Source organism: Mastigoproctus giganteus, chromosome 7 (assembly GCF_048544385.1).
Source record: "Mastigoproctus giganteus isolate SK-2022 chromosome 7, ASM4854438v1, whole genome shotgun sequence".
Lineage (NCBI taxonomy): Eukaryota > Metazoa > Arthropoda > Arachnida > Uropygi > Thelyphonidae > Mastigoproctus > Mastigoproctus giganteus.
In genome coordinates, this window is record NC_143581.1 from 119,198,482 (window position 1) to 119,224,581 (window position 26,100).

Consider the following 26,100-nt stretch of genomic DNA (forward strand, 5'->3'; position numbering starts at 1 on the left):
AAAAAAAGTCGCAAATTATGGTTAAATTTGAAAGTGCCTGTAATTCTGCCTCATTGTGCATGACAAGAGGGAGTATACGACGAGAGCCTTGTCAATCAATTTGGCCCTGGAGAGATTGTGCAAGGCTCATGGGATAGAATTTTTCTCAGTATGGTCTGTGCTTGTTAACAGGACAGATTGCTTCTACACGGATGGGATACACTTAAATAGAAAGGGTGCAAGAATATTTGCTTATGCTATTGAAGCAGTGTTAGGTGGGTCGGAACACTGCTAGCTTTTGGGGATTCAAGAGTAACAGTAGTAGCATGCAGAGGTGAAAGAGAACCTTGCACTGTTTCTGTGAGAATGAGTAGCAGCCTGGAAGGCAAGGTGTAGAGGATTTCAAGGATTTGTGTGATTCACCATGGAACAAGTAAATACATGGGCTGTGTTAGGATGACTGCTTGTATATTTGCATGAACACCAATGGAAAGGAGTATAGTAAATAAATCTGATGAATTTGAAGTGCTGATTGTGACATAAAAGGTGGAAATTGTTGGTTGTTGTTGTTGTTTGGTTTTTAGGAGCATTAGCAACTAAGGCCATATTGCTCCGGGAATATGCGGTGGTCATTCCCTTGACCTTTCCGCATCCTCCGTATTTGGTGGTGACAGGCTCGAACCCTGGTCTAATCAAGAAGCGTGTGCTACGCACTGCTGCTCCTTCCCACCTGGCTACGGAGGGGCACCCAGGAAATTGTTGGCATATCAGAGACATGGTGTCGCAGAGATATAAGCAATGCAGAATTCGAATATGGGGAATAGACAGGATAGGAAGGGAGGAGGGGTTATGCTGTTAGTTAAGACACAAAATCTAAGGAAGTAAATACATCCAGTTGACATAGATAGAAAGTGCAATGCTGAGTCACTTTGGTGCGACATATGCAAGAAAACAAAAATGAAAGCAGGAGTGTGGAAAACAAAAATGAAAGCAGGAGTGTGTTATGTGCTTGATGACTGATGAGCACAACAAACAATTATACAGAGAAATAGAGTGGGCCAGTAAATCACAATTTCTTATAATGGAGGATTTTAACTTCCCAGATATTGACTGGAACTTGTAGTTTGGTCACTCGCACACTAATAAGACTTTTTTGGAATTATTGGATGACTGTTTAGGTTTAGGCCTAAATGAATGTAAGGTGAACTAATGAGACTCACGGCAGAGAAGAAAAATGCATGAGATGCATATAAATTATCAGGAGACACAGAAGCCTACGGAAGATATACACTAATCTGTAATCAAGTCACAAAGGAGGTTAAGGAAGCAAAGGCAGATTACGAGAAATCTTTGGAAAAGGAAGAAAAGAAAAACAGCAAAGATTTCTTTTCTTATATAAACTCTAGAAGAAAGGTGATGAATCAGGTTGGCCCACTTAACATTGATGGTTCGACTGTTGATGATTCTGCTCAGATAGCTGACAAACTCAATAAGTATTTTGCATCTACATTCACACATGAGGAATTCTGTAGAAAAATGGAGAACAGAAGCTTATTAAACTCTAACAGGGAGTTTAATGATTTTTTTTTTTTAATGAAAACCCCAAACACGACAGGTATTAGAACCTATAGTACTTAGTACCATGCTTGGGTTGGAGGTTAAGAAGGTGAAAGAAGATATTTGTTGACATTAGACTTGAACTTCTGTAGACTGTAATTTTCAGGAAATATGTATGAAGGAAGGTTATTCCAGAAAACGGCAGTTGAATGAATAAACGAGGAAGATGAAAAGTTGGTTCTTTGAGTTTGAAGTTGGACAGTAAATGGATGTTGACTGGTGGTGGCACGTGTTCAGACTGTTTTGAAAGAGAGAGAGAGCGGGAATTATAGAAGCCAATTCAGAAGAACAGTGCCCATGGAAGTATCTGTAGCAAAGGCATGCAGCAGAAACAGAACGTCCATGAGACAGAGAGTGGAGAGTGGATTTGGTTAATTAACTCCTCTCTGTTAGAGAGGAGTTAATTAACCTAACTGCCCTCTTCTGAATGGAATCTAGAAGCCTGACAGAGGTTTTGGGGGCATCGCCCCTGATGTGAGAACAATATTCCATGGTAGGTCGGATTTGCGATTTATACAGAATGACCAGATGTTTGGAAGAAACGCTGAGAGCGAAAGAGAAAACCAAGTTTTTTAGATGCAGAGGAAGCAATATTTGTAATGTGCTTGTGCTAGGAGAGAATAGAAGTCAGGGTAACCCCAAAAGAGATATATCATTTTGCCTAGAAATCGGAGTGTCACCAAAGATGAGCACAGGAGCAGAAGAATCCTTTTTTGCAAGATATAAGACAAGACTGAGTTTTAGAAGGATTGAAATCAACTAAGTTGTCTTTGCCACACTGGAGAAATACCTGGAGATCGGCATTTAAGGAATTGGTAGTGGATATTTGAGAAGTTGAAGCTGATTGAGCAGGGCAAAGTTTTTCAAAATGGAAAGTGGAATGCAATGTGCTATCATCGGCAAAACTATGGATAGAATTTCCAGTCAATGGAAGAAGGTCATTAATATACAAGAGGAAAGAGTGGGGGAAAGAAATGAACCTTGGGGGACACAGGCATTAGTGGAGAATTTAGAAGACAGAGAGCCATCTACCATCACCCTCAGTGAGCGATTAGAGAGAAAACTGGATAACCAATTACAAAAAAACAGTTGCCAAACCATAAGATGGAAGCTTGTTTAGAAGACCTTTATGCCAAACATGATCGAATGCCTTTGAGATGTCAAGAGCAACTGCTCATGTTTCACCAAACTTTTCCATTGAAATTTTCCATAAATGGGTAACATAAACCAGAATATCACCTTGAGTACTGTGCACAGATCTGGAGGCCTCATTTTAGGAAAGATGTACAGTTGCCTGAGCATGTACAGAGATGGGCAACAAAGACTGATGATGGGAATGAAGGGGTCCTCTTACCAAAAATGACTTAATTTCTGAAAATTCCAGGGCTGGAGACTAGGCACCTTAAATATAATTAAAAAACTCACCCAACATATACAATCAAATAAGGACTACAAATTTTTAACTCGCGCACTAATTTTGTGAAAATGCAAAAAATACTCAATGAATACACAAAAACAAATCCAGTACATATTCTAGTACATATCCAGTACAGAAGCTAGTGATCAATTGTGACAGATGAAAGCTTGTGGCCTCACCAACAGTGCACTGGCAACACACAATGTCCTACATTGTAAGCCTTACATTCCAATCAGGACGTATTCCTTACATTGTAAGGGATACCTCTTGATTTGTGTGTGACAACAAAGTAAACAGTTGATTGCCAATTTTAATTTTATTTGTGATTATATTTTATAATTACAATAAAATTTACCCTTCCACAGAAAAAATTTACTCTTCCTTTTCCAAACTGATCAAACCTGGATAGAATGCTCCATTAATTATGACCATACTCTTAGTAGAACCACTCAAAGGACTTATTAATTGTGGGCTCTACCTCTCTATTATTTCAACTGGTCATTGTCCAATCTTTACCCGGCGCCTCCGTAGCCAGGTGGGAAGGAGCAGCAGTACGTAGCACACGCTTCTTGATTAGGCCGGGGTTCGTGCCCGTCACCACCAAATACGGAGGATGCGGAAAGGTCAGGGAATGACCACCACATATTCCCGGAGCAATATGTCCTTAGTTGCTAATGCTCCTAAAAACCAAATAACTCCAATCTTTGGACAGTGGCCTCTGCTACAACTGCCCCTACCATTCTCTCTGCTCTAATACTTGGAATATCCCCTTGTGCTCCTAAACAAAAAAAATTGTTTTTTTTTTTTTTTTTTTTCATTTGACCTGCCATGGAAAGCTTATGTGACTCTAGTGGGCCCAACCAGAGTACAACACCCAAACCATTGCCTAGTCCAACCCCACATGGTGATGGATTGGCAATGGGGGTGAATCTTGGTTTCCCAAGGGCCAAACTGCTAAGTGGCCATATGACACCAACTATGGGAACCACACTATACACACATTCTGGCCTCTACACAGTTCTGTATGCTTCACAGAGTAACAAACGCAGAGTTGTGGGTAACCCCTGGTGCTACCAGTCAAACAACACTATACCTCGCTGCCTCCATTCTGTCAGAGAGTGGCTGGAGGAAGTCCGAGTATGCAGGGGCATTTTTGAGGAGAGGTTACGTCAAGGAATAGGCTATATATATTCTTGCCATTTGAATGCCATATCCAAAAATTTCAGTAGTTCATACAGCATGTCCTCGCCACCATTTCTTACTACTGAATACATCATGAACTTATCTGCAGAAAGATCTGAACCTCCCAAACGCTTGCTCATTCATTTCACAAATAAACACGATGTCAGTTCCAATATCAAAGATGTCCATTTCAATTTACAGTCTGCCAAACCCCCATATATATTTTCTGACAGAATTCCAACTGTTGGTTGATTCATCATCATCATCATCAGCCATTTTCAATCCACTGCAGGATGAAGGCCTCTCCAGCAACTTTCCAGTTCCTTCTGTTTTGAGCACTGGCCATCCATTTACTACCCACAAACTCATGAATTTCATCTATCCATCTCCGCCTTTGTCTTCCAGGTTTTCTTCTAGCTCCTCTTGGATACCATTCTGTTATTTTCTTAGTCCATCTGTCATCATGTCTTCGAGCTATGTGTCCTGCCCAAGACCATTTTAGTTCTTTAGTTTTGATCAGAATGTCCTTTACTTGAGTTTGTTGTCTAATCCATGTGTTTCTCTTCTTATCTAACAGTCTGATTCCCAATATGATTCGTTCCATTCTTCGCTGTGTAGTTCTCAGCTTCTCTTCCATTCTTTTGGTGAGTGCCCAAGTTTCACTTCCATAAGTCATGGTGGGGAGTATACATTGATTCATTATTTTACGTTTCAGACAAACTGGGATATTGCTCTTCAGTATGTGACTATATTTCCTGAATGCTATCCATCCAAAATTTATTCTTCTCTTGACTTCCAGCCATTTATCATTATTACAGCTAATGACTTGTCCCAGATAAGTATATGACTCCACCTTTTCAATTACTGCTCCTTCAATAATTATTTCCCTTTCTGTGGCATACTTGTTCATCATTACTTTTGTTTTAGCCATATTCATCTTTAGTCCAAAATCCTTACTAGCTGTGCATAATTGATTAAGATTTTCCTCTAATTCGTTGGGATCGTGGCTAATGACCACAATGTCATCTGCAAATCGTAAATGGTTTAGGTACTCTCCGTTCACATTGACTCCTTTCTGTGACCAGTCTAATCTTCTGAAAGCTTCCTCAAGGGCAGCAGTAAACAGCTTCGGAGATATTGTGTCTCCTTGTCGAACTCCTTTCTCAATTTTAAATTTCCTACTGTCTTTGTCTAGTCTAATAAAGGAGGTAGCACTCTCATATATTTTCTTCAAAATCATAATATATGGGGTATCAATGCCTTGTCTTTCCAGTGCCCGAAACATTGCCTTATGCTGTATGGAGTCAAATGCCTTTTCATAATCCACAAAGTGCATTAATTTCACAGAAGTCTTTGACAACCTCTCTTTGAAACTTGATTTTCTCCAGTCAACCTTTCCTAACTGTGAGGTAATTTTCCTTGGCAATTTTAATGCTCACGCCTGAAGTTCGCTTCCATTTTCCAGTCATGCAGACCCAGGTGGTCGAGATGCTGAGGCTTTTACAATTAATAATAACCTCACACAGATTGTTCATTTACCTGCAAGACTGAAGTAATAATTCAGACACAGCATGGGTTTGTTAAGATAAACCAGACAGTCCAGAACCAGACAATCCTAACCACAAAGCCAACAATCATGAGCTTTTTCTTACAAACAACCCTTACAAGTACAAGGTAGAGGTGAGTACTCATGTGGGCACATCAGATCACAAATATCAGGTCCCTTCTCCAATGAAGCCTTTCTCTCGTGGCCCTTCTCAAACTTGGTTTATTTGGCAATACAAGAATGCAAAACGGAATGATCTATGAGATGTCTATTCTTCTTTTCCTTGGTTGGATTACTGTTTTAATTCTTCTGATGTCAATATTTGCTCAGATCGAGTGTGTGTGTGTGTGTGTTTGCTATGGGGGTTTAATGGCGCATGAACTTTTGGGCTATAGTGTGCCTATTCATAGGAAAATGATAAAAAGCAAATGTCAGATATAATCACTTCATTTTTATTAGAGAGATCATTTAGAATTTATGATAGATTACAATTTTTTTCAAAGAAGAGAAAAATTCATTGATGTTTGCATCATCACCAATAATATGTTTTAATGTCTTCGGTTCTCAAAGATTTGTTAGGGAAAGGAGGACGGATGTTCTATCCTGATGATAGTGAGTGCAGTCAATGAGAATGTGTTTGACTGTTAAATGTGAGGAACAGTGTGGACATCGAGGGGGATCCTCTCCTGTAAGTAGATGAAGGTGAGTCAGGTATGTATGTATGTCCTATTGTGCTCATGCAAGCACTACTTCTCTTCGTACTGTTTTGGTGCTAGAGTGCCAAAGCTGTGGATCCTTTTTCAACTGATCAAGTTTATTATTGATTTGGGTGTGCCATAGCTCTTTCCACTGTGCAAGACATGTTGTTGTTATTTGGTTTTTAGGAGCATTAGCAACTAAGGCCATATTGCTCCGGGATATGCGGTGGTCATTCCCTGACCTTTCCACATCCTCCGTATTTGGTGGTGATGGGCTCGAACCCCGGTCTAATCAAGAAGCATGTGCTACGCACTGCTGTCCCTTCCCACCTGGCTACGGAGGTGCAATATGATATGATTATAATCATAGATTGGAATAGGAGCGAAGGTTAACTCATAAGTTGACGGATTTTTGGCAGTTTTGTCAGCAAGTTCATTCACCTTGATCCCCGAATGCACTGGGATCCAGCAAAAGGTCACTGATTGATGTTCCTCAATTTTTAATAAGTGCCTTCTTATTTGGTTTAACATAGAAAGAACCTTGTAAGAAAAGTTTTGTATTGCTGTAATTGAGCTCAGAGAGTCAGTGTGTACTATGTATTTTCAAGATGGGTACAGATTCAGGTTTTCTAAAGCTAATTTTAATTGAAAAGGTGGAGTCATATACTTATCTGGGACAAGTTATTAGCTATAATAATGATAAATGGCTGGAAGTCAAGAGAAGAATAAATTTTGGATGGATAGCATTCAGGAAATATAGTCACATACTGAAGAGCAATATCCCAGTTTATCTGAAACGTAAAATAATGAACCAATGTATACTCCCCACCATGACTTATGGAAGTGAAACTTGGGCACTCACCAAAATGGAAAAGAAGCTGAGAACTACACAGCGAAGAATGGAACGAATTATATTGGGAATCAGACTGTTAGATAAGAAGAGAAACACATGGATTAGGCAGCAAACTCAAGTAAAGGACATTCTTATCAAAACTAAAGAACTAAAATGGTCTTGGGCAGGACACATAGCTCGAAGACATGATGACAGATGGACTAAGAAAATAACAGAATGGTATCCAAGAGGAGCTAGAAGAAAACCTGGAAGACAAAGGCGGAGATGGATAGATGAAATTCATGAGTTTGTGGGTAGTAAATGGATGGCCAGTGCTCAAAACAGAAGGAACTGGAAAGTTGCTGGAGAGGCCGTCATCCTGCAGTGGATTTAAAATGGCTGATGATGATGATGATGATGAAAGCTAATTTTATTGCATGAAGTTCTGCAGAGAAGCTACTATACTCAGGTGGCAGGGCAGCAGAAAATATTGCTGCTGCTCCAATGGCTGAACGTGATTTGGGGCCATTCATATATATTGGAAATAAATTAGCATATTTCTGAATATGGCTTGCATGGAGTTGTTTCATGTTGATTGATGGTAGGTGATTCTTTCTCCACTTGTGAAGATAAGTATCGCAAGTTAATTGAGGAGGAGGTGTCCAAGGTGGATGAGTGCATTTCATTACTCGTAACCTGTTGACATTAGGAACATTCCACCTGTGTGTTAATTAAATTAGGCATAAGCCTGCCGGTCTTATTTTACTGGGTTTATTTCTGCAGTGGTGGATCAAAGAGGTATGGCTCAATAGGATGCTGACAGCAACTCTGCACTCAGGCTGCATACTTAAGAAGTAGTGTTTTCCTGTGTAGGCAAAGAGGGGGCTCATGAGCTTCAATATATAAACTATGGGTAGGAGATGTCTTGAAAGCACCAAGGGCAATCCGCAATGCACTATGCTGTATAGGATCCAGCCAGCATAGTGTACTCTTTCGGGCAGAATCGTAGATTGGAGCACCAAAATCCAAATGGGATCTGATCAATGCTCTATATAAGAGCAGCAAAGATGTACAGTCTCTCCCCAAGACAGGGCAGATACAGCTCTGAGTACGTTCAGTTTTTGAGGCAGGAAGTATGCACAGATTTAATGTACTCAAAGAAATTTAGTTTTCTGTCAAGGATTAATCGCAAGAATCTGATACTGTTAGTCACGGGAATGGCAAAGTTTGACATCTGACGTTCAAGATCTGTATGCATCTTTCATTGATTGCAACAGTTTTCTGATGAGATAGACGATAACCATTGAGTCCTGCCCACCTTTGGACTTTATTCAAGGATAACTGCAATTGCCGTTCAATGGATCTCATATTCTGAGAGGGGCAAGAAATGGAGAGATCATCCACATATAGATAGGTCTCAACTGTATTTGGAAGTTCTTTTGTGATGGAATCAATTTTAAGGGCAAAGAGGGTTGCACTCAGTACAGACCATTGTGGACCTTCTTCCTGTAAAAATGTCATAGAAAGCGAGTTGTGGTATCGAACTTGAAATGAACGATTTTGGAGGAAGTTCCTGTTGAATATAGGAAGGTTGCCTCGTAGACCAAGAGCATGGAGGTCACTGAGAATGCCATTGCACCAAATAGTGTCAAATGCCTTCTCTATGTCTATGGAAACCATAACAAGATGTTCATTTTTTATGAAGGCATTGCGAATTGCATACTCAGCCTTGATCATGTGATCTAGGAGGATCTGTTCTTGCGAAAGCCATGCTAATTATTACTCATTAGGTGTTGTGTTTCGATGATTCAAACAAGTCCATTATGGATAATTTTTTCAAGTAATTTACCAAGGCAACTGGAGAGGGAAATTGGTCAGTAATTGTACGGACTGGTAGAGTCTTTTCCAGGTTTCGAAAAGGCAAGAACTGTGGCATAATGCCAAGAGCTGGGATAAATGTTTTCCATAAATATTCGGTTATAGTAGACCAGCAGTATTTGTAAATTTTTGTCATCAAGGTTTTGTAACATGATATAAGATATTCCATCTGGCCCAGTGGTACAATTGTATGTTGTTTTAATGGCATGTAGAAGTTCATGATATTGAAGAGGCTGGTTATACAGAAGGAAAACTGAGGTTCGAAAGTTTTTGGCTCGTTGTTCAGTCTTGGGCTTTATTTTCTGAAAATCCAGAGAATAAGTTGATGCTGCTGAAACTTGGGCAAAGATTTTGCCCAAGGCATTTGCTATGTCCTCAGAAGCAGAGAGTTCCTGCCCATTCTATGAAAGAATTGGAGAAGGGGTGGTTGGAAATTTGCTGGAAATCTGCCCGATTTTCTTCCATATTAACCTGGAGTTGTGGTGTTTCTGTTTATGGTAGATGGAAACCGATTCCAAGAATTCTTCTTGGTTTGTCTTTGAATGAGATGTGCTTTCACACTTAGCTTCTTGTAGTTGATAAGATTAGTTGTGGTTGGGGATCTACGAAATAAATTCCAAGCTTTATTTTTTTTTTAACTTCTTTGCTTTTGTGCAGTTTTCATTCCGCCAATAGTTAAGGTGGCATCGGGACTGGGGATTCGACAATGGAATTAAACATTTAGCTGCAGATAGTAGGTGTGAAGTGATATAATCTGTGGCTTCATCTATTAACTGTGTTCGTATATATTGCTCATCCAGGGTGACAAGTGATTGAAATTTGACCCAGTTGGCTTGAGAGAACTTCCATTTTCTGCAGGATTTGGCTAATGGTGATTGTGCAGTAAGCAGATTACAAATAATAGGAAAATGGTCACTGCCCATGGGATCATCCATAACAGACCATTTTATGATTGGAAACAGAATCGGGGAGCATACTAATAGATTGTTTGTCCACCACCAGTTGGTAACTGTATGTGAGTGGCTGCACTAGTATTAAGAACAGCAAGGTTTTGCTTATCCAGAAAGGTTTCAATTAGGTGGCCATGTGTATCTAATTAATTTTGTTGATCCCCATAAGGGGTGGTGGCCACTGAAATCACCCAAGAGACAGACAGGGGAAGGTAATTACATTAGCAGATTTTCAAGATCTTGGTAAGAGAAGTTATGAATTGGTGGGAGATAGACTGATACTAGTGTTAATGCAATCTGGGTTATCAAACATATGGCAACAACTTCAATTTCAGTTTGCAAAACAATTTGATTGGTCGGAATCTTTGAGCTGACCAAGATTGCCACGCCCCCATGGGCAGCATTTGAAGTATTACGATCTCGTCGATAGATGGCATAGTTCTTTATGTTGGTGGAAATTTGAGGAGTTAGATAGGTTTCCTGTAGACAGAAACCAACTGGAGAGTAGTGGTTAATTAAGACTTGAATATCATTAAGTTTGCTGCGAAATCCTTTACAATTTCATTTGTAGAATATAAGGTATTACCAGTGTTTAATAGAAGAAGCTGTATCTGACTGTTTTTTTTTTTTTTTTAATGTGACTGGCTTGTGACGTTCAGCCTTTGGTTTGTCTTTTTTGGGAAGAATGGTCGACCAGTGTCCATTTCTTCTTCCACATATATTTCTAAGATCGGTTCTTCCTGTCTAGATGAGTCAACTATATCCATAGATGTTTCTTGGATATTCTTTTTTAAATGTGGGCTTCGATTATTCTATGTAGAAGCAATCACTGGGGGAGGAGATGGAAATGTAGCTGGTACTGTAAGTGCAGTATTACTTGCCTGGTTCCACTGCTTAGGGATATTGGACTGTTGCTGAGAGAGAACAGCCCAAGCCCATTCAGAAATTGAAGTGACTGTAACATCAGTTTGGGTGGCCACTGATTGATATTTTTGCGTACAATACTAAGCGTACAATACTGCGTATGTACGCTTAGTCTTACTGGGAGCAATTACTTTCCTTGCTTCTTGAAAACTTACTTTATTTTCTATCTTATATTTCGCAATTTTCTTTTCAGTTTTCCATTTGTTGCATGTCCTTGAATAAGCAGAATGGATGCATTTACAGTTGGGGCAGGCCATTTCTTTTGCTAAGCAATCACTTTGAGTGTGATCAGAGGACCCAACAATTAGGGCAAACTTGGTTTCCCCTGCATGTCGTTTGAGAGTGGCCATACTTTTGGCACTTAAAACATCTCAATGGATTAGAAATGTAGGGCCTAATGTGGCAAAGTGGATAGCCTGCTTTTATCAATGATGGTTTTGGCATATTGAAAGTGAGAGTAATATTCCTTGTAGGTGTGAGTGTATTGTCCTTTTTAGTCATAATCCATTTCACTGCAATGACATTTTAATATTGAAGCTCTTGAGTTATCTCCTGCTCCGTAACATTCAAGAGATCCCAGCTGGGTATAACACTTTTGGATGTATTTAGAGTTGCATGTGGAGAAACCTTTACTGGAATTCCAGCAAAGTTTGTAAGTTTTAGTATTTTCTCCAAATGTCCATGGTTTATTGTCTTCACTAGTAGGTCCCCTGATTGGTCTCTTGACTGTCTTTGGAGATCCTGCCAGACTTTCCAGGTGTTTCTGGATAAGGAATGGAGAGAGTTTACTGAGAGGATGATCTGCAAGAGAGTGCATTATAAGAAATGCAGGAAAATCTGTCGCTGAGGAAGTGGTTTTCAACCTCTTGGGTCGCAACGTGGCATGTTCAATATCTAACTCTGGCCGAGAGCTTGTCGGCTCTAGAGGCGGAAACACATTTTGATCCATGTTTGCTCCTTTTGGCCCTTGGCATATGAGCTTTTCTGCCAAGGTTTCCAGCCCCGCCATAGGGAGGCAGGAGCAATGCCTGGTGTGACCAAGCGTAAAGTAGTAAGCATTAGTAATAAAAGTTACTAATGTACTTTTGTAACAGGAGCTGTTATTGAATAAATAAATTTCTTTTATTTATTCGTTTAGGAACTTAAAAGAACGATAAATCGCCTTTAGATAATCACACTTTAAGAATAGAGAAAACGCTCAATCACAATCGCTTGGCACCCGGGGCTGCTCAGATCATGTCAGTGAAATTATTCTTGCAGGGATGAAATTCTTCATTTCACACTCCACCTTAAAATCTCGTCTTTCAGCTAAACATTTTCCAATAAATGTGTTAAGGCCATTCAAGATAAGGATGTTCCATTTTGCTACTGGCAGGCATCCAAATCTCCAGGTTCATTTTCTGACAACACCAAAGCTCACAACAATTGTAAACAGCTATTAATTGGTCCAAAGTAGATTTTGAACAGGCTAAGAGTAGAAACCCCGATTCTTTTCCAAATGGTAGTCGAGCATTCTTGTCTCTTGCTAAAGCTTTTGGCCTCAACTTTTGCTCACCTCTATTCTCACCACTGTCAAAAACCAGACAGTTCCATTGCCACGTCAGCTACAGATAAAGCTAACCTGCTAGAATCCCACTTTTCTTCTAACTCGTGTATTGATGAGCTTGGAAAACCATATCCTACTATTCCTAGTACATTCTATTCAATGCCTTCTGTGGTCTTTCGTCAAAAGGATATCAGAAGGATTTTGTAGTCTTGATATCAAGAAAGCAACAAGTCCCGATGGTATTTCTCCACTTGTCCTCAAACCCTGTACTCCTGAGCATACTTGTGTTCTGCGTCACCTTTTCACACTCCTATTCTACTGGTGTTTTCCCTTCTGCTTGGAAAATTTCCTTATATTGACCCACTTACAAAAACCAGTGAAAATCCCTCCATTTCAATTATTATTCCGTTGCGCTTACTTCTACATTTTCTAAAGTAATAGAGAAATCCATTAACTGTCAACTCCTAAACTATCTAGCACATTGCATTCCACCTTCATTTTGAGAAACCTTGCCTTGCACAAACATCTTCAACTTCTCAAATATCCCTAAATGGTGATCTCCAAGTAATTCTCCTGTGGGCAAAGATAACTTAGTTGATTTCAATCCTTATAAAACTTGGTCCTGTCTTATATCTTGCAAAAAGGATGATTCAGGAAAGCTTTTGACACTGTTGCGCATGGAAGACTACTGTACAAATTGGAGCAGAATGGTATTAAGGGTAAGTTGCTACAATGGATAAAAGGATGGTTAAGTGGGAGAAGACAGAGGGTGGTAATCAATGGGTGCTGCTCTTCGTGGACTAATGTTATTAGTGGAGTCCCACAGGGTTCGGTGTTGGGTCCACTGTTGTTTTGTGTATTTATCAATGATATTGATGAAGGTATATCAGGCTTAATTTCAAAGTTTGCAGATGATACAAAGGTTGGCAGGGTTGTTAATGACAGTAATGGCAGTGTGCTACTGCAACAGGATCTAGATAATTTGGGCAGATGGGCTAAGAAGTGGCAACTGAAGTTCAACCTTGACAAATGCAAAGTACTGCATATGGGTAGAAGTAACCCCAGAGAAACGTACCAACTGTGTGGTACTACACTTAAGGTGGTAGAAAATGAAAAAGACCTGGGAGTAATTGTGCAGTCAGATATGAAGTTTTCTGAGCAGTGTAGACAGGCTGCTAGGGCAGGTCATGGGGTTTTGTCAATGATATATAGGAATTTTGCTAGCAGGGAAAAGGAGGTGATTGTCCCTCTGTATAAGGCAATGGTCAGGCCACGCCTTGAGTACTGCGTACAGGTCTGGAGGCCTCATTTTAGGAAGGATGTAGATTTGCTTGAGCGTGTACAGGGAAGAGCAACATGATTGGTGAGGGGAATGAATGTATTCTCTTACCAAGAGAGGCTTAAGTTCTGCAAATTGCAGTGGCTGGAGACTAGGCACCTGCGCGGTGATCTGATTGAGGTCTATAAGGCCTTGAATGGGTTGAGCACGCTGAATTCTGATGGGATCCTTCCACTTGATCAGATTACCAACCTACGAGGACATAAGTTCAAATTAAGAAAGGACAGATGTAGAATAGATGTGCGGAAATTTGCCTTTAGCCAGCGGGTGGTTAATTGCTGGAACAAACTTCCATCTGTCGTTGTAGAAGTTGATAGGTTAAATAAATTTAAGGAGGAACTGGACAGGCATTTGGAGGGAATGGTGTGATTTTTTTTTTTTTTTTTTTGGCTGATGCTGCATAAGCTCCTACACTTGCTTTCTTGCATCATGTGCCACTACTACTACTACTACTATCTTCAATGTCACTTGCATTTCTAGACAAGATCACATATCTCTATTATGGATTATCCAGCTAAAAAACTAGGTTTTTCTCTTTTACTCTCAGCATTGTTTTTCTTCCAAACAGAAACTTGCTCTGTACAAATCTCATATCTGCCCTAACATAGAATATTTTTCCAACATCTGAGGCAGTGCCCCTAAACCTCTTTCAGGCTTTTAGATTCCATTCAAAAGAGGGCAGCTAGGTTAATTAATGATACAGTTCTAACAAAGTCTCTCCACTCTGTCTCATAGATGTTTTTTCTAAAGATACTTCCATGGGTAATTGTTCTTCTGAATTTGATTCTATAATTCCCACTGTCTCTTACAAACCAGTCCCAACACGTTCTTTAAATAGTCAGCATCCTTTTACTGTTCAACTCTGAACTCACAGAATCAACCTTTCTTCTTCTTTCATCATTTCATCCCTCAACTTAAGCACAGTACTAAATACTATTGGTTCTGATACCTTTTGTGCTTGGTGTTTTCATAACACCAAGGTAAAAGACCTAGGGATAATTGTGCAGTTCAACATGAAATTTTCTCTGAGCAGTGCAGACTGCTCAGAGAAAATTAAAAAGAGAAAAGAATTGCTTGGAAAGCTCATAGGGATGATATACAGGAATTTTGGTAGGAGCAAGAAGTGTCCTGCTATATAAAGCAATGGTTGACTGCAATTTTGATATTATATATAAGTTTGGAAGCCAAGGACAGAAAATGGTACTCTTACCAAGAAATACTTTAATTCTAGGCACACATTTGAAGACCTGATTGAAGTGTTAAATGCTTTAAATGATCAAGTAATGCAAATGCATCCTTACTCATTCTTGAATGACACACAGAGAGGACATAAATTTAAAATGGAAAAAAAGATGGTTGCAGGATAGTGGTGTAAAAATTTTTCTTTTTTTTCAGAGACTGTTGTAACAATGTTTGATCTGGGGGGGGGGATGATTTGAATAAATTAAAGGAAAGATTAGACAAATTACTATAAGATGGAAGGATCATGCATGATTAAGTTTTTTTTTTTTTTTTTTTTTTGGTTGATGCTTTAAAAGTTTGCTTCCTTCCAGTAGCGACACTAACAATACATTATTCTTCAATACTTATTATCTTACCTTGGGTACTAGAAATTGAACTGTTCTTGTTTCGTCTCCAGCCAAAGATGCCATTTCAATCATAAAACCTTTAACACACTTGTATACCAGCTCTGCTCGCTTCATGCACCATGGTATTGTCATTTCCTAAATGATCATAAGAATTTCTTCATTTAAAAACATACAATTATTTAAAATATTTAATCCTAATAATAAAAGAAATTGAAGTGAAATTAAAGTTTCAAATTTATAGTATGTAGGAACAGGGCCTCTGAGAGGAATTTTATCAGGGGGTACAAAGTTTCTTTCGGGTCCCCTTTCCTTCTCCATTAGTCATCCTGTTTTGTTCCACTACGGTTTTATGCCATGAGCTGTGGCCTGTAAGGCTAAAAAGGGTATGGAAGATGAGAGAGAGGTGGAATGGAGCACTCTGTTGATTTTCTGCATTTGAGGCTTTATGCTCCTATACTCCCACCATGATAAATATAAATAAAATAAAATAAAATAAAAGCAGATTAGAGAGAAGAAAGCACATTTGATTTGAACATCTTTGTTTATGCTACAATACAGATAAGGAGAAAGAATTCACATTGAAACATCATTTTATATTGAAATGCAGATCAGATGAAAAATTTTGAATCACAGCATGAAAATTAATTGTTCTGGCAATGTTCGATTCAATACTTAGCCTGGCCAAATCAACAAGATGTTCCTGAGACATTATAGACCTTAAATAATTCTTAATCAGCCTGAGTTTGCTAAATGACCTCTCTGCAGAAGCTACTGTTGCTGGAATTGTTAATAGCATTCTTAAGCTAACACAAACATTTGGAAACAGATCACCAAGTCTGTACTCTGTTAACAAGTTCAACAGATCTAATGGCTTTAATTGTGCATTTACAAAATTTGCTTTATGCACTGAGGGTAAATGCTGCATTTCTTTTCCAAAATCATCACTGTTAAGGTCAGCAGGATATTGCTCTGATAAAGATAAAGCTTTTCTTTCCACATCACTTTCAGGCATGGTGAGATATTTCCACAAGAATTCAAATTTTTCTGCCAACTGCTTAACAGCATTGAAGCGGACAGTTAATCCTGATATAATATTGTCTACCAAAATGAAAAAAAAAACACTCGAACTTGGATTACCTTGTTGCAAATATCTATGCCAGCTAATATTTTGTACCACACAGCTGACATTAACACACTTGCCTTTCAATCGTAAGGCTAATCATTATCATCTTTATCATTATTAGCCATATGGTGCAAGGAAGCATGAGGCTTTTGCTGCAGCAGATAAAAAAAAATTTCTGAGTTACCCTGAGAGAGAGAGAGAGAGAGAGAGAAGGAAATCCCCAAGAAAGAAAAGAATGATGATATCCAGCTCAGGACCCTAGGTGTGTCAAGCCAATGCTCACCAGATGTGAGCCCCTGGGGTTAAATAAATAAAATTATATAAACATATTAAATATGAATATGTTTTAATCTGTTCATTGTATATCACAGAACCACCCCAAAGACAATTTCGTATAAAGCATTCCTTCTTTTACTTGATAACACTGGCAACAAAAATGTATTATCGGAAAATAATAATTACCTATTTCCATTATTGTTTTTATAACCATCTACTTTTATTTTTATAATAAAATTCTTATGTAGTCAGGAAAAGTAAAATATAAATACTATATCCCAGCTAATATTTTGTACCACACAGCTAACATTAACACACTTGCCTTTCAATCGTAAGATTAATCATTATCAGACATATGGTGCAAGGAAGCATGAGGCTTTTGCGGCAGATAAAAAAAAATTCTGAGTTACCCTGTGAGAGAGAGAGAGAGAGAGAGAGAGAGAGAGAGAGAGAGAGAGAGAGAGAGAAGGAAATCCCCAAGAAAGAAAAGAATGATGATATCCAGCTCAGGACCCTAGGTGTGCCAAGCCCATGCTCCCGAGATGTGAGCCCTGAGGTTAAATAAATAAAATAATATAAACATATTAAATATGGATATGTTTTAATCTGTTCGTTATATATCACAGAATCATCCCAAAGACAATTTCGTATAAAGCATTCCTTCTTTTACTTGGTAACACTGCAATGTGCAATATATACAAATAATCACAAAATTATATAGTATTAATATTATTATTATTATTATTATTTTCAAGCAATAAAAATGTATTATCGGAAAATAATAATTACCTATTTCCATTATTGTTTTTATAATCATCTACTTTTATTTTTATAATAAAATTCTTATGTAGTCAGGAAAAGTAAAATGTAAATACTACGGAAGATATTAAATATTTAATACTCAATTCATACAAAACTTCAAAATAAAATCTTTTCAAATTTTTGAAATCATGAAAAATAACTTTTTGAAATTCATATTGCATCTTTCTATAATCTGTAAATGATCCAGCAACAGGTTTTCGAATAAAAAAAAAAATAAAAAATACTGACACCAGAGTAACAACATTACAGATCGCTCTGTAAAGTTGTAACAAAATGCAAAGAACAGTAAAAAAAATATAAGAAATCTACAGCAGTGAGTAATATTATCAAAACTGGACAACCTTTTGACTATAGCAGACATCAAGAAACAGCCTGCCTCTGTTCATTTGTGAAAATGAACAGAGGCGGACTGGATCAAAAATTCTTACCAGGAGAAAACTTTTATTGGCCCCACAACAGTGTTTATGGCCATGCAATTGCACATCTGTCTCCAGCCCACCGAGGTTTCCCCAGTAAGTCTTATGACCAGTCTGCCTCTGTTTGTGAATGGTCCATCATGTAAACTAATGAAAACTGGAATAATAAATTTATATACATTTTCAGCCTTTCTATCACAAGTTAGAAAAGAATGCTTAAATTTTTTTTCGTGCTTTGCTCTGAGAAATTCTGAATTATGAAGTGTTTCTACACTTGATAATGCAGAATCACAGAATAGTACATAATAAGAGCTGCAGAACTTTCTTTCTGTGATAATAATGCAAAATGAAAACATCTGATTGGCTGAATTTTTTTTGTTTTGTTTCCCCAGTTTCTGCTTAAAGTAACTTTGCAACAAATTTTCCTACCCCAAACGAAAACAGAATAGATATATATAAAACGGTTATTAGCATTACCATTAGCATTATCCTTTCTTGGTAAGAGGATAATCCTTTCTCACCAATCTTGCTGCCCTTCTTTGTACCGGTTCTAGCAACTTTACATCCTTCCTAAAATAAGGCCTAAATGAGGCCTTCAGACCTGTACACAGTACTCTAGGTGTGGCCTAAGCATTGCCTTGTATAATGGGATAATCACCTTCATGTCCCTGCTAGCAAAATTCCTAAGGCAATGCAAGAAAGCAAGCTTATGCAGCATCAGCAAAAAAAAACCCCTCCCATTTCACCCCTCCACTCATTTCGAATGTCTGACCAACTCAGACTTAAATTTATTTAGGCTATCAACTTCCACAACAAAAGATGGAAGTCTGTTTCACTAATCAACCACATGCTGGCTAAATGCAAACTTCCACACATCCATTCTACAACTGTCTTTCCTCAATTTGAATCTATGTCCTCTCAGGTTCTTAATCTGAGCAAGAGGAAGAATCCCATCAGCATTCAGCTTGCTCAACCCATTCAAGGTCTTATACACCTCAATCAGATCACCTTGCAGGTGCCTACCCTCCATGCGCTGCAATTTGCAGAACTTAATCCTTTCTTGGTAAGAGCACCCCTTTGTTCCCCTCACCAATCTTGTTGCCCTTCTTTGTACTGGTTCTAGCAACTTTACATCCTTCCTAAAATAAGGCCTAAATGAGGCCTCCAGACCTGTACACAGTACTCTAGGTGTGGCCTGAGCATTGCCTTGTATAATGGGATAATCACCTTCCTGTCCCTGCTAGCAAAATTCCTAAGCTTCCACAAACTGCCCTGGCAGCCCATCTGCTCTGCTCAGCAAACTTCATATTTGACTGCACAATTACCCACAGATCTTTTTCACTTTCTATTTCCCTGAGTGTAGTACCACACAGTTGGTACGTTTCTCTTGGGTTATTGCTATCCATATTAGCATTAGCATTAGCATTAGTAGAGGCATTTGATGCAAGAAAGCAAGCTTATGCAGCATCAGCCAAAAAAAAAAAAAAAAAAAAAAAGTAACATAAATAAATAAAAATAACCACTTCCACTTCACCCCTCTGTTCGTTCGAAATACCTGTCCAGCTGAGCCTTAAACTTATTTAGGCTATCAACTTCCACGACAAGGGATGGAAGTCTGTTCCACCCACCAACCACCCGCTGGCTAAAGGCAAATTTCCGCACATCTATCCTACATCTGTCTTTCCTCAATTTGAATTTATGCCCTCTCAGGTGATTTTTCTGAGCTAGAGGAAGAATCCCATCAGCATTGAGCATGCTCAAACCATTCAAGGCTTTGTACACCTCTATCAGATCACCCCGCTGGTGCCTAGTTTCCAGACACTGTAATTTGCAAAACTTAAGCCTTTCTTCGTAAGAGAACCCCTTTGTCCCATTCACCAATCTAGTTGCCCTTCTCTGTACTCGTTCCAGCAGCTCTACATCCTTCCTGAAATGAGGCCTCCAGGCCTGTATACAGTACTCTAGGTGTGGCCTGACCATTGCCTTATACAAGGGAATAATCACCTCCTTATCCCTGCTAGAAAAATTCCTATATATCATTGACAATACACCATGAGCTACTCTTGCAGCTCGTCTGCACTGCTCAGAGAACTTCATATCTGCCTGCACCACCACCCCCAGGTCCCTTTCATTCTCTACCACTGTCAGTGTAGTACCACAGAGTTGATACGTTGCTCTGGGGTTGCTGTTTCCCATATGTAGTACTTTACATTTGTCAATGTTAAACTTCATTTGCCACCTCGAAGCCCATCTGCTCAACCTTTCCAAATCCTGTTGCAGCAGCATAGTGTCAGTAGTGTCCTTGACAACCCTGCCAACCTTCGTATCGTCTGCAAACTTGGACATTAAGCCTGATATACCATCATCAATATCATTTATAAATACAGAAAACAATAAAGGCCCCAATACTGAACCCTGAGGGACTCCACAATTAACATTAGTCCACGATGAGCAGTGTCCATTGATTACCACTCTCTGTCTTCTCCCCCTCAACCACCCCTTTATCCATAGCAGCAACTTGCCTCCAATGCCACACTGCTCCAATTTGTGCAGCAGTCTTCCATGTGCAACAGTATCAAAAGCCTTTCTAAGATCCAAGTATATAATATCAAAGTTATTCCCTGCATCCAGTTCTTTTGTGACTGCATCATAGTATCCAATCAAATTGGTCAGGCAAGACTTCCCCTTAACAAAACCATGCTGTGTCCTAGCTATAACTGAAGTCTTGTCTAGATGATCCTGCAGTGCTTCTTTCACCAGTGCCTCTATTAATTTTCCGGGAACAGATATGCAGTACTTTGCATTTGTCAAGGTTAAACTTAAGTTGCCACTTCTCAGCCCATTTGCTAAACTTATCTAGATCCAGTTGGAGTACCATACTGTCTTTATTGTCATTAACAACCCTACTAACCTTTGTATCATCTGCAAACTTGGACATTAATCTTGATATAACTTCATCGATATCATTGATGAATACACAAAACAACAATGGGCCCAGCACCAAATCCTAGGGAACTCCACTAATACCATTTGTCCATGAAGAGCAGTGCCCATTGATCACCACTCTCTGTCGTCTACCACTCAACCATCCCTTTATCCATTGTAGCAACTTACCCTTAATGACATACCTCTCCAAATACGTTTCTACGTTGATATTAATATTTGTAAAACAATAAGAGGAGTTTACCTCAATATAGTATGTAGAACACTTCCGCATGGTACTCTCCAGAAATTAAAACGAAAAAATCAAAAACTTACATTAGAGTAAAAAATAAATAATTAAAAACCAATTTAACACAATTCAAATCAATTTAACGCAATTAAAAATTAAAAAGAATCTAACAAAAATATTCAAATCGATTTTCCTTCCTTAGGTTACACCTGGAGAGACAGGAAGTGAATGAAATAGTCAATAAGAGATTAAAAAATGAATTAGACAGTATGAATCAGAGCTGTAATACTCAATACATTCTACGTTGATATTAATATTTGTAAAATAATAAGAGGAGTTTAGCTCAATATAGTACGTAGAACATATTGAGTATTACAGCTCTGACTCATACAATAGAAGTGGAGAAAGAGCAGAATGTACTGGAACTTAAGGACACGTTTGGGCTGCTGCAGACTGCTCAGGACCAAGATATCGACGAGGAATATTACCACTTTCTGAAAGTGATAAAGCCCAAGAAACCTATAGGGAAAAAGAAATCCAAACAAGAAAAAATTAGTCAAGAAACACTTGTCATGATGAACCGAACTCGACAAATGAAAAGCAAGAAAAACACTGACAGGGAGAAAATTGAGTTATGCAAAGACATTAGAAAGAGACTCAGAGAGGACATAAGAAGATTTAACAAAGAAAAGTAGAACAAGCATTAAGGGAAAACAAAGGATTTAAATCAGCAGCCATGAGCAGTAATACAGAAAGACAAATGATACTGAAACTGAAGAATAGCGATGGTGTACTTATAAACAGCAGAGAAGGCATAATTCAAATAGCAGAAGACTAACTATAGAGAATTATACAAGGAACAGGGGAATGATGCCAGCAGTGGGGAAGATGGATTGCAAAGTAGCAACACATACGACATACCCAATATTCTTCCTGATGAGGTAGAACATGCATTGAAGAAATGAAGAATCAGAAAGCCTCAGGGTAAGATGAAGTTACTGTAGAGTTGTTAAAATTGGGAGGAAGAGACATAACACAAAAACTGGCAAGGCTCTTCACAAAGTGCATTAGAAAAGGTGTGACGCCTAAGCAGTGGAATAATGCAATCATAGTTTTGCTGCATACGAAAGGAGATAAATCAGAAATTGGAAATTATAGACCAATTAGCTTGTTATCCTACATCTACAAGTTGTTTCACAAGAGTCATTACTAACAGATTAGAAAGAATACTTGACGAGAATCAACCGAAAGAGCAAGTTGGCTTTAGGACAGGATTCTCAACTATGGATCACCTTCATGTAATATCACAGCTAATGGAGAAAGCAAATGAATACAAAACACCATTATGCCTGGCATTTGACTCCATACAGCATAAGGCAATGTTTCGGCCACTGCAAAGACAAGGCATAGATACCCCATATATTATGATTTTGAAGAAAATATACGAGAGTGCTACCTCCTTTTTTAGACTAGAAAAAGACAGAAGGAAATTTAAAATTGAGAAAGGAGTTCGACAAGGAGACACAATATCTCCGAAGCTGTTTACTGCTGCCCTTGAGGAAGCTTTCAGAAGATTAGACTGGTCGCAGAAAGGAGTCAATGTGAATGGAGAGCACCTAAACCATTTACGATTTGCAGATGACATTGTGGTTATAAGCCTAGATCCCAAAGAATTAGAGGAAAATCTTAATCAGTTATGCACAGTTAGTAAGGATTTTGGACTAAAGATGAATATGGCTAAAACAAAAGTAATAATGAACAAGTATGCCACAGAAAGGGAAATAATGATTGAAGGAGCAGTAATTGAAAAGGTGGAGTCATATACTTATCTGGGACAAGTTATTAGCTGTAATAATGATAAATGGCTGGAAGTCAAGAGAAGAATAAATTTTGGATGGATAGCATTCAGGAAATATAGTAACATACTGAGGAGCAATATCCCAGCTTGTCTGAAACGTAAAATAATGAACCAATGTATACTCCCCACCATGACTTATGGAAGTGAAACTTGGGCACTCACCAAAAGAATGGAAGAGAAGCTGAGAACTACACAGCGAAGAATGGAACGAATTATATTGGGAATCAGACTGTTAGATAAGAAGAGAAACACATGGATTAGGCAGCAAACTCAAGTAAAGGACATTCTTATCAAAACTAAAGAACTAAAATGGTCTTGGGCAAGACACATAGCTCGAAGACATGATGACAGATGGACTAAGAAAATAACAGATGGTATCCAAGAGGAGCTAGAAGAAAACCTGGAAGACAAAGGCGGAGATGGATGAGTTTGTGGGTAGCAAATGGATGGCCAGTGCTCAAAACAGAAGGAACTGGAAAGTTGCTGGAGAGGCCTTCATCCTGCAGTGGATTGAAAATGGCTGATGATGATGATGATTCATACTATCTAATTCATTTTTTAATCTCTTATTGACTATTTCATTCACTTCCTGTCTCTTGGTGTAACCTAAGGCAGAAAAATCGTTTTGAATATTTTCGTTAGATTCTTTTTAATATTTAAGTGTGTTAAATTGATTTTTAATTGTGTTAAACTGATTTGAATTGTGTTAAATTGGTTTTTAATTGCTCATTTTTTACTCTAATGTAAGTTTTAGATTTTTTCGTTTTAATTTCTGAAGTTTCATACGGAAGTGTTCTATGTACTATATTGAGGTAAACTCCTCTTATTATTTTACAAATATTAATATCAATGTAGAACGTATTGAGTATTACAGTTCTGATTCATACTATCTAATTCATTTTTAAATCTCTTATTGACTATTTCATTCACTTCCTGTCTCTCCAGGTGTAACCTAAGGAAGGAAAATCATTTTGAATATTTTCGTTAGATTATTTTTAATTTTTAATTGATTTTTAATTGTGGTAAACTGATTTGAATTGTGTTAAATTGGTTTTTAATTATTTATTGTTTACTCTAATGTAAGTTTTTGATTTTTTCGTTTTAATTTCTGGAGAGTATCATACGGAAGTGTTATATTTAGGTAAACTCCTCTTATTATTTTACAAAGAGAAAGTTTACGTAATTTGATTTTGCAAGGGTGCTTCACTATTCCACCATTGACTAGAAAATCATCTACCTGGTTGTGATTTTGGTATTAAAACAGTGGCAACAGCTTATATTTGGTTAGATGGGTAGTTACATCTTCAAAGGGAGAGAACTGAATCAGCTTATCACCAAGATGGATGTGTTTTCAAAGAAACTCACTTGACTCTTTAGTATAATTGTGAAGTGATTGCTGCTATGTGGATCACTTAGTACTGACCATTCCATATGTGGGGAACATACTAATAGATCTAAAGAAGGTGGAGTACTGTCAGGAGTTGGATATAGGTGTTTTTGCAAAACTTTGCAAAATGAGTTGGTAGCTATCCAGTAGAGATTGGTCTAACTGTAGCTCCATATAAGGGGATCCCCATAATGGATTGTGACCATTCAGATCTAAAATACAAAGTGGAAGTTGACCTAATATATTATCAAATTTGGTAAGAGCAGCAAAAAATTTGATGGAGTATAAACTGAGGGCAGGGTTAAAGTGATTCCAGTAATGATGTGTACCACTACTATTTCTAAGGTAGATTTGAGAGGTTGTTTCCTGATGGTATAGTAAATTTAATCAGAACCGCAACTTCCCCAAGAGCATGTGCTTCTATCAAGTCTGATATAATTTCTTACATTAGGAAACATCCTGGGATTTAGTTAAGCTTCTGGAGGCTGTTCATCATCAGCCATTTTCAATCCACTGCAGGATGAAGGCCTCAACAGCAACTTTCCAGTTCCTTCTGTTTTGAGCACTGGCCATCCATTTACTACCCAAAACTCATGAATTTCATCTATCCATATCCGCCTTTGTCTTCCAGGTTTTCTTCTAGCTCCTCTTGGGTACCATTCTGTTATTTTCTTAGTCCATCTGTCATCATGTCTTTGAGCTATGTGTCCTGCCCAAGACCATTTTAGTTCTTTAGTTTTGATAAGAATGTCCTTTACTTGAGTTTGCTGCCTAATCCATGTGTTTCTCTTCTTATCATTCAGTCTGATTCCCAATATAATTCGTTCCATTCTTCGCTGTGTAGTTCTCAGCTTCTCTTCCATTCTTTTGGTAAGTGCCGAAGTTTCACTTCCATAAGTCATGGTGGGGAGTACACATTGATTCATTATTTTACGTTTCAGACAAACTGGGATATTGCTCTTTTTAGCATTTAACATTAGCATTAGTAGAGGCATTTGATGCAAGAAAGCAAGCTTATGCAGCATCAGCCAAAAAAAAAAAAAAAAAAACCCACTTCCACTTCACCCCTCTGTTCGTTCAAAATACCTGTCCAGCTGAGCCTTAAACTTATTTAGGCTATCAACCTCCACCACAAGGGATGGCAGTCTGTTCCACCAACCAACCACCCGCTGGCTAAAGGCAAATTTCCGCACGTCTATCCTACATCTGTCTTTCCTCAATTTGAATTTATGCCCTCTCAGGTGATTTTTCTGAGCTAGAGGAAGAATCCCATCAGCATTGAGCATGCTTAAACCATTCAAGGCTTTATACACCTCTATCAGATCACCTCGCTGGTGCCTAGTCTCCAGACACTGTAATTTGCAAAACTTAAGCCTTTCTTCGTAAGAGCACCCCTTTGTTCCATTCACTAATCTTGTTGCCCTTCTCTGTACTCGTTCCAGCAGCTCTGCATCCTTCTTGAAATGAGGCCTCCAGACCTGTATACAGTACTCTAGGTGTGGCCTGACCATTGCCTTATACAATGGAATAATCACCTCCTTATCCCTGC

General features: G+C 38.4%; 1 protein-coding gene across 1 annotated transcript in view; it reads right to left on the reverse strand.

The window, feature by feature from the left end:
* The window catches only part of LOC150083166 (FERRY endosomal RAB5 effector complex subunit 3-like), a 1,535,539-nt gene that overhangs the window by 896,707 nt on the left and 612,732 nt on the right, over positions 1 to 26,100 (reverse strand). The window contains exon 12 of the mRNA XM_090378412.1: positions 15,507 to 15,632. Within this exon, the coding sequence (XP_090234538.1) occupies positions 15,507 to 15,632 (126 nt within the window). The remainder of the gene's footprint in view (positions 1 to 15,506; positions 15,633 to 26,100) is intronic.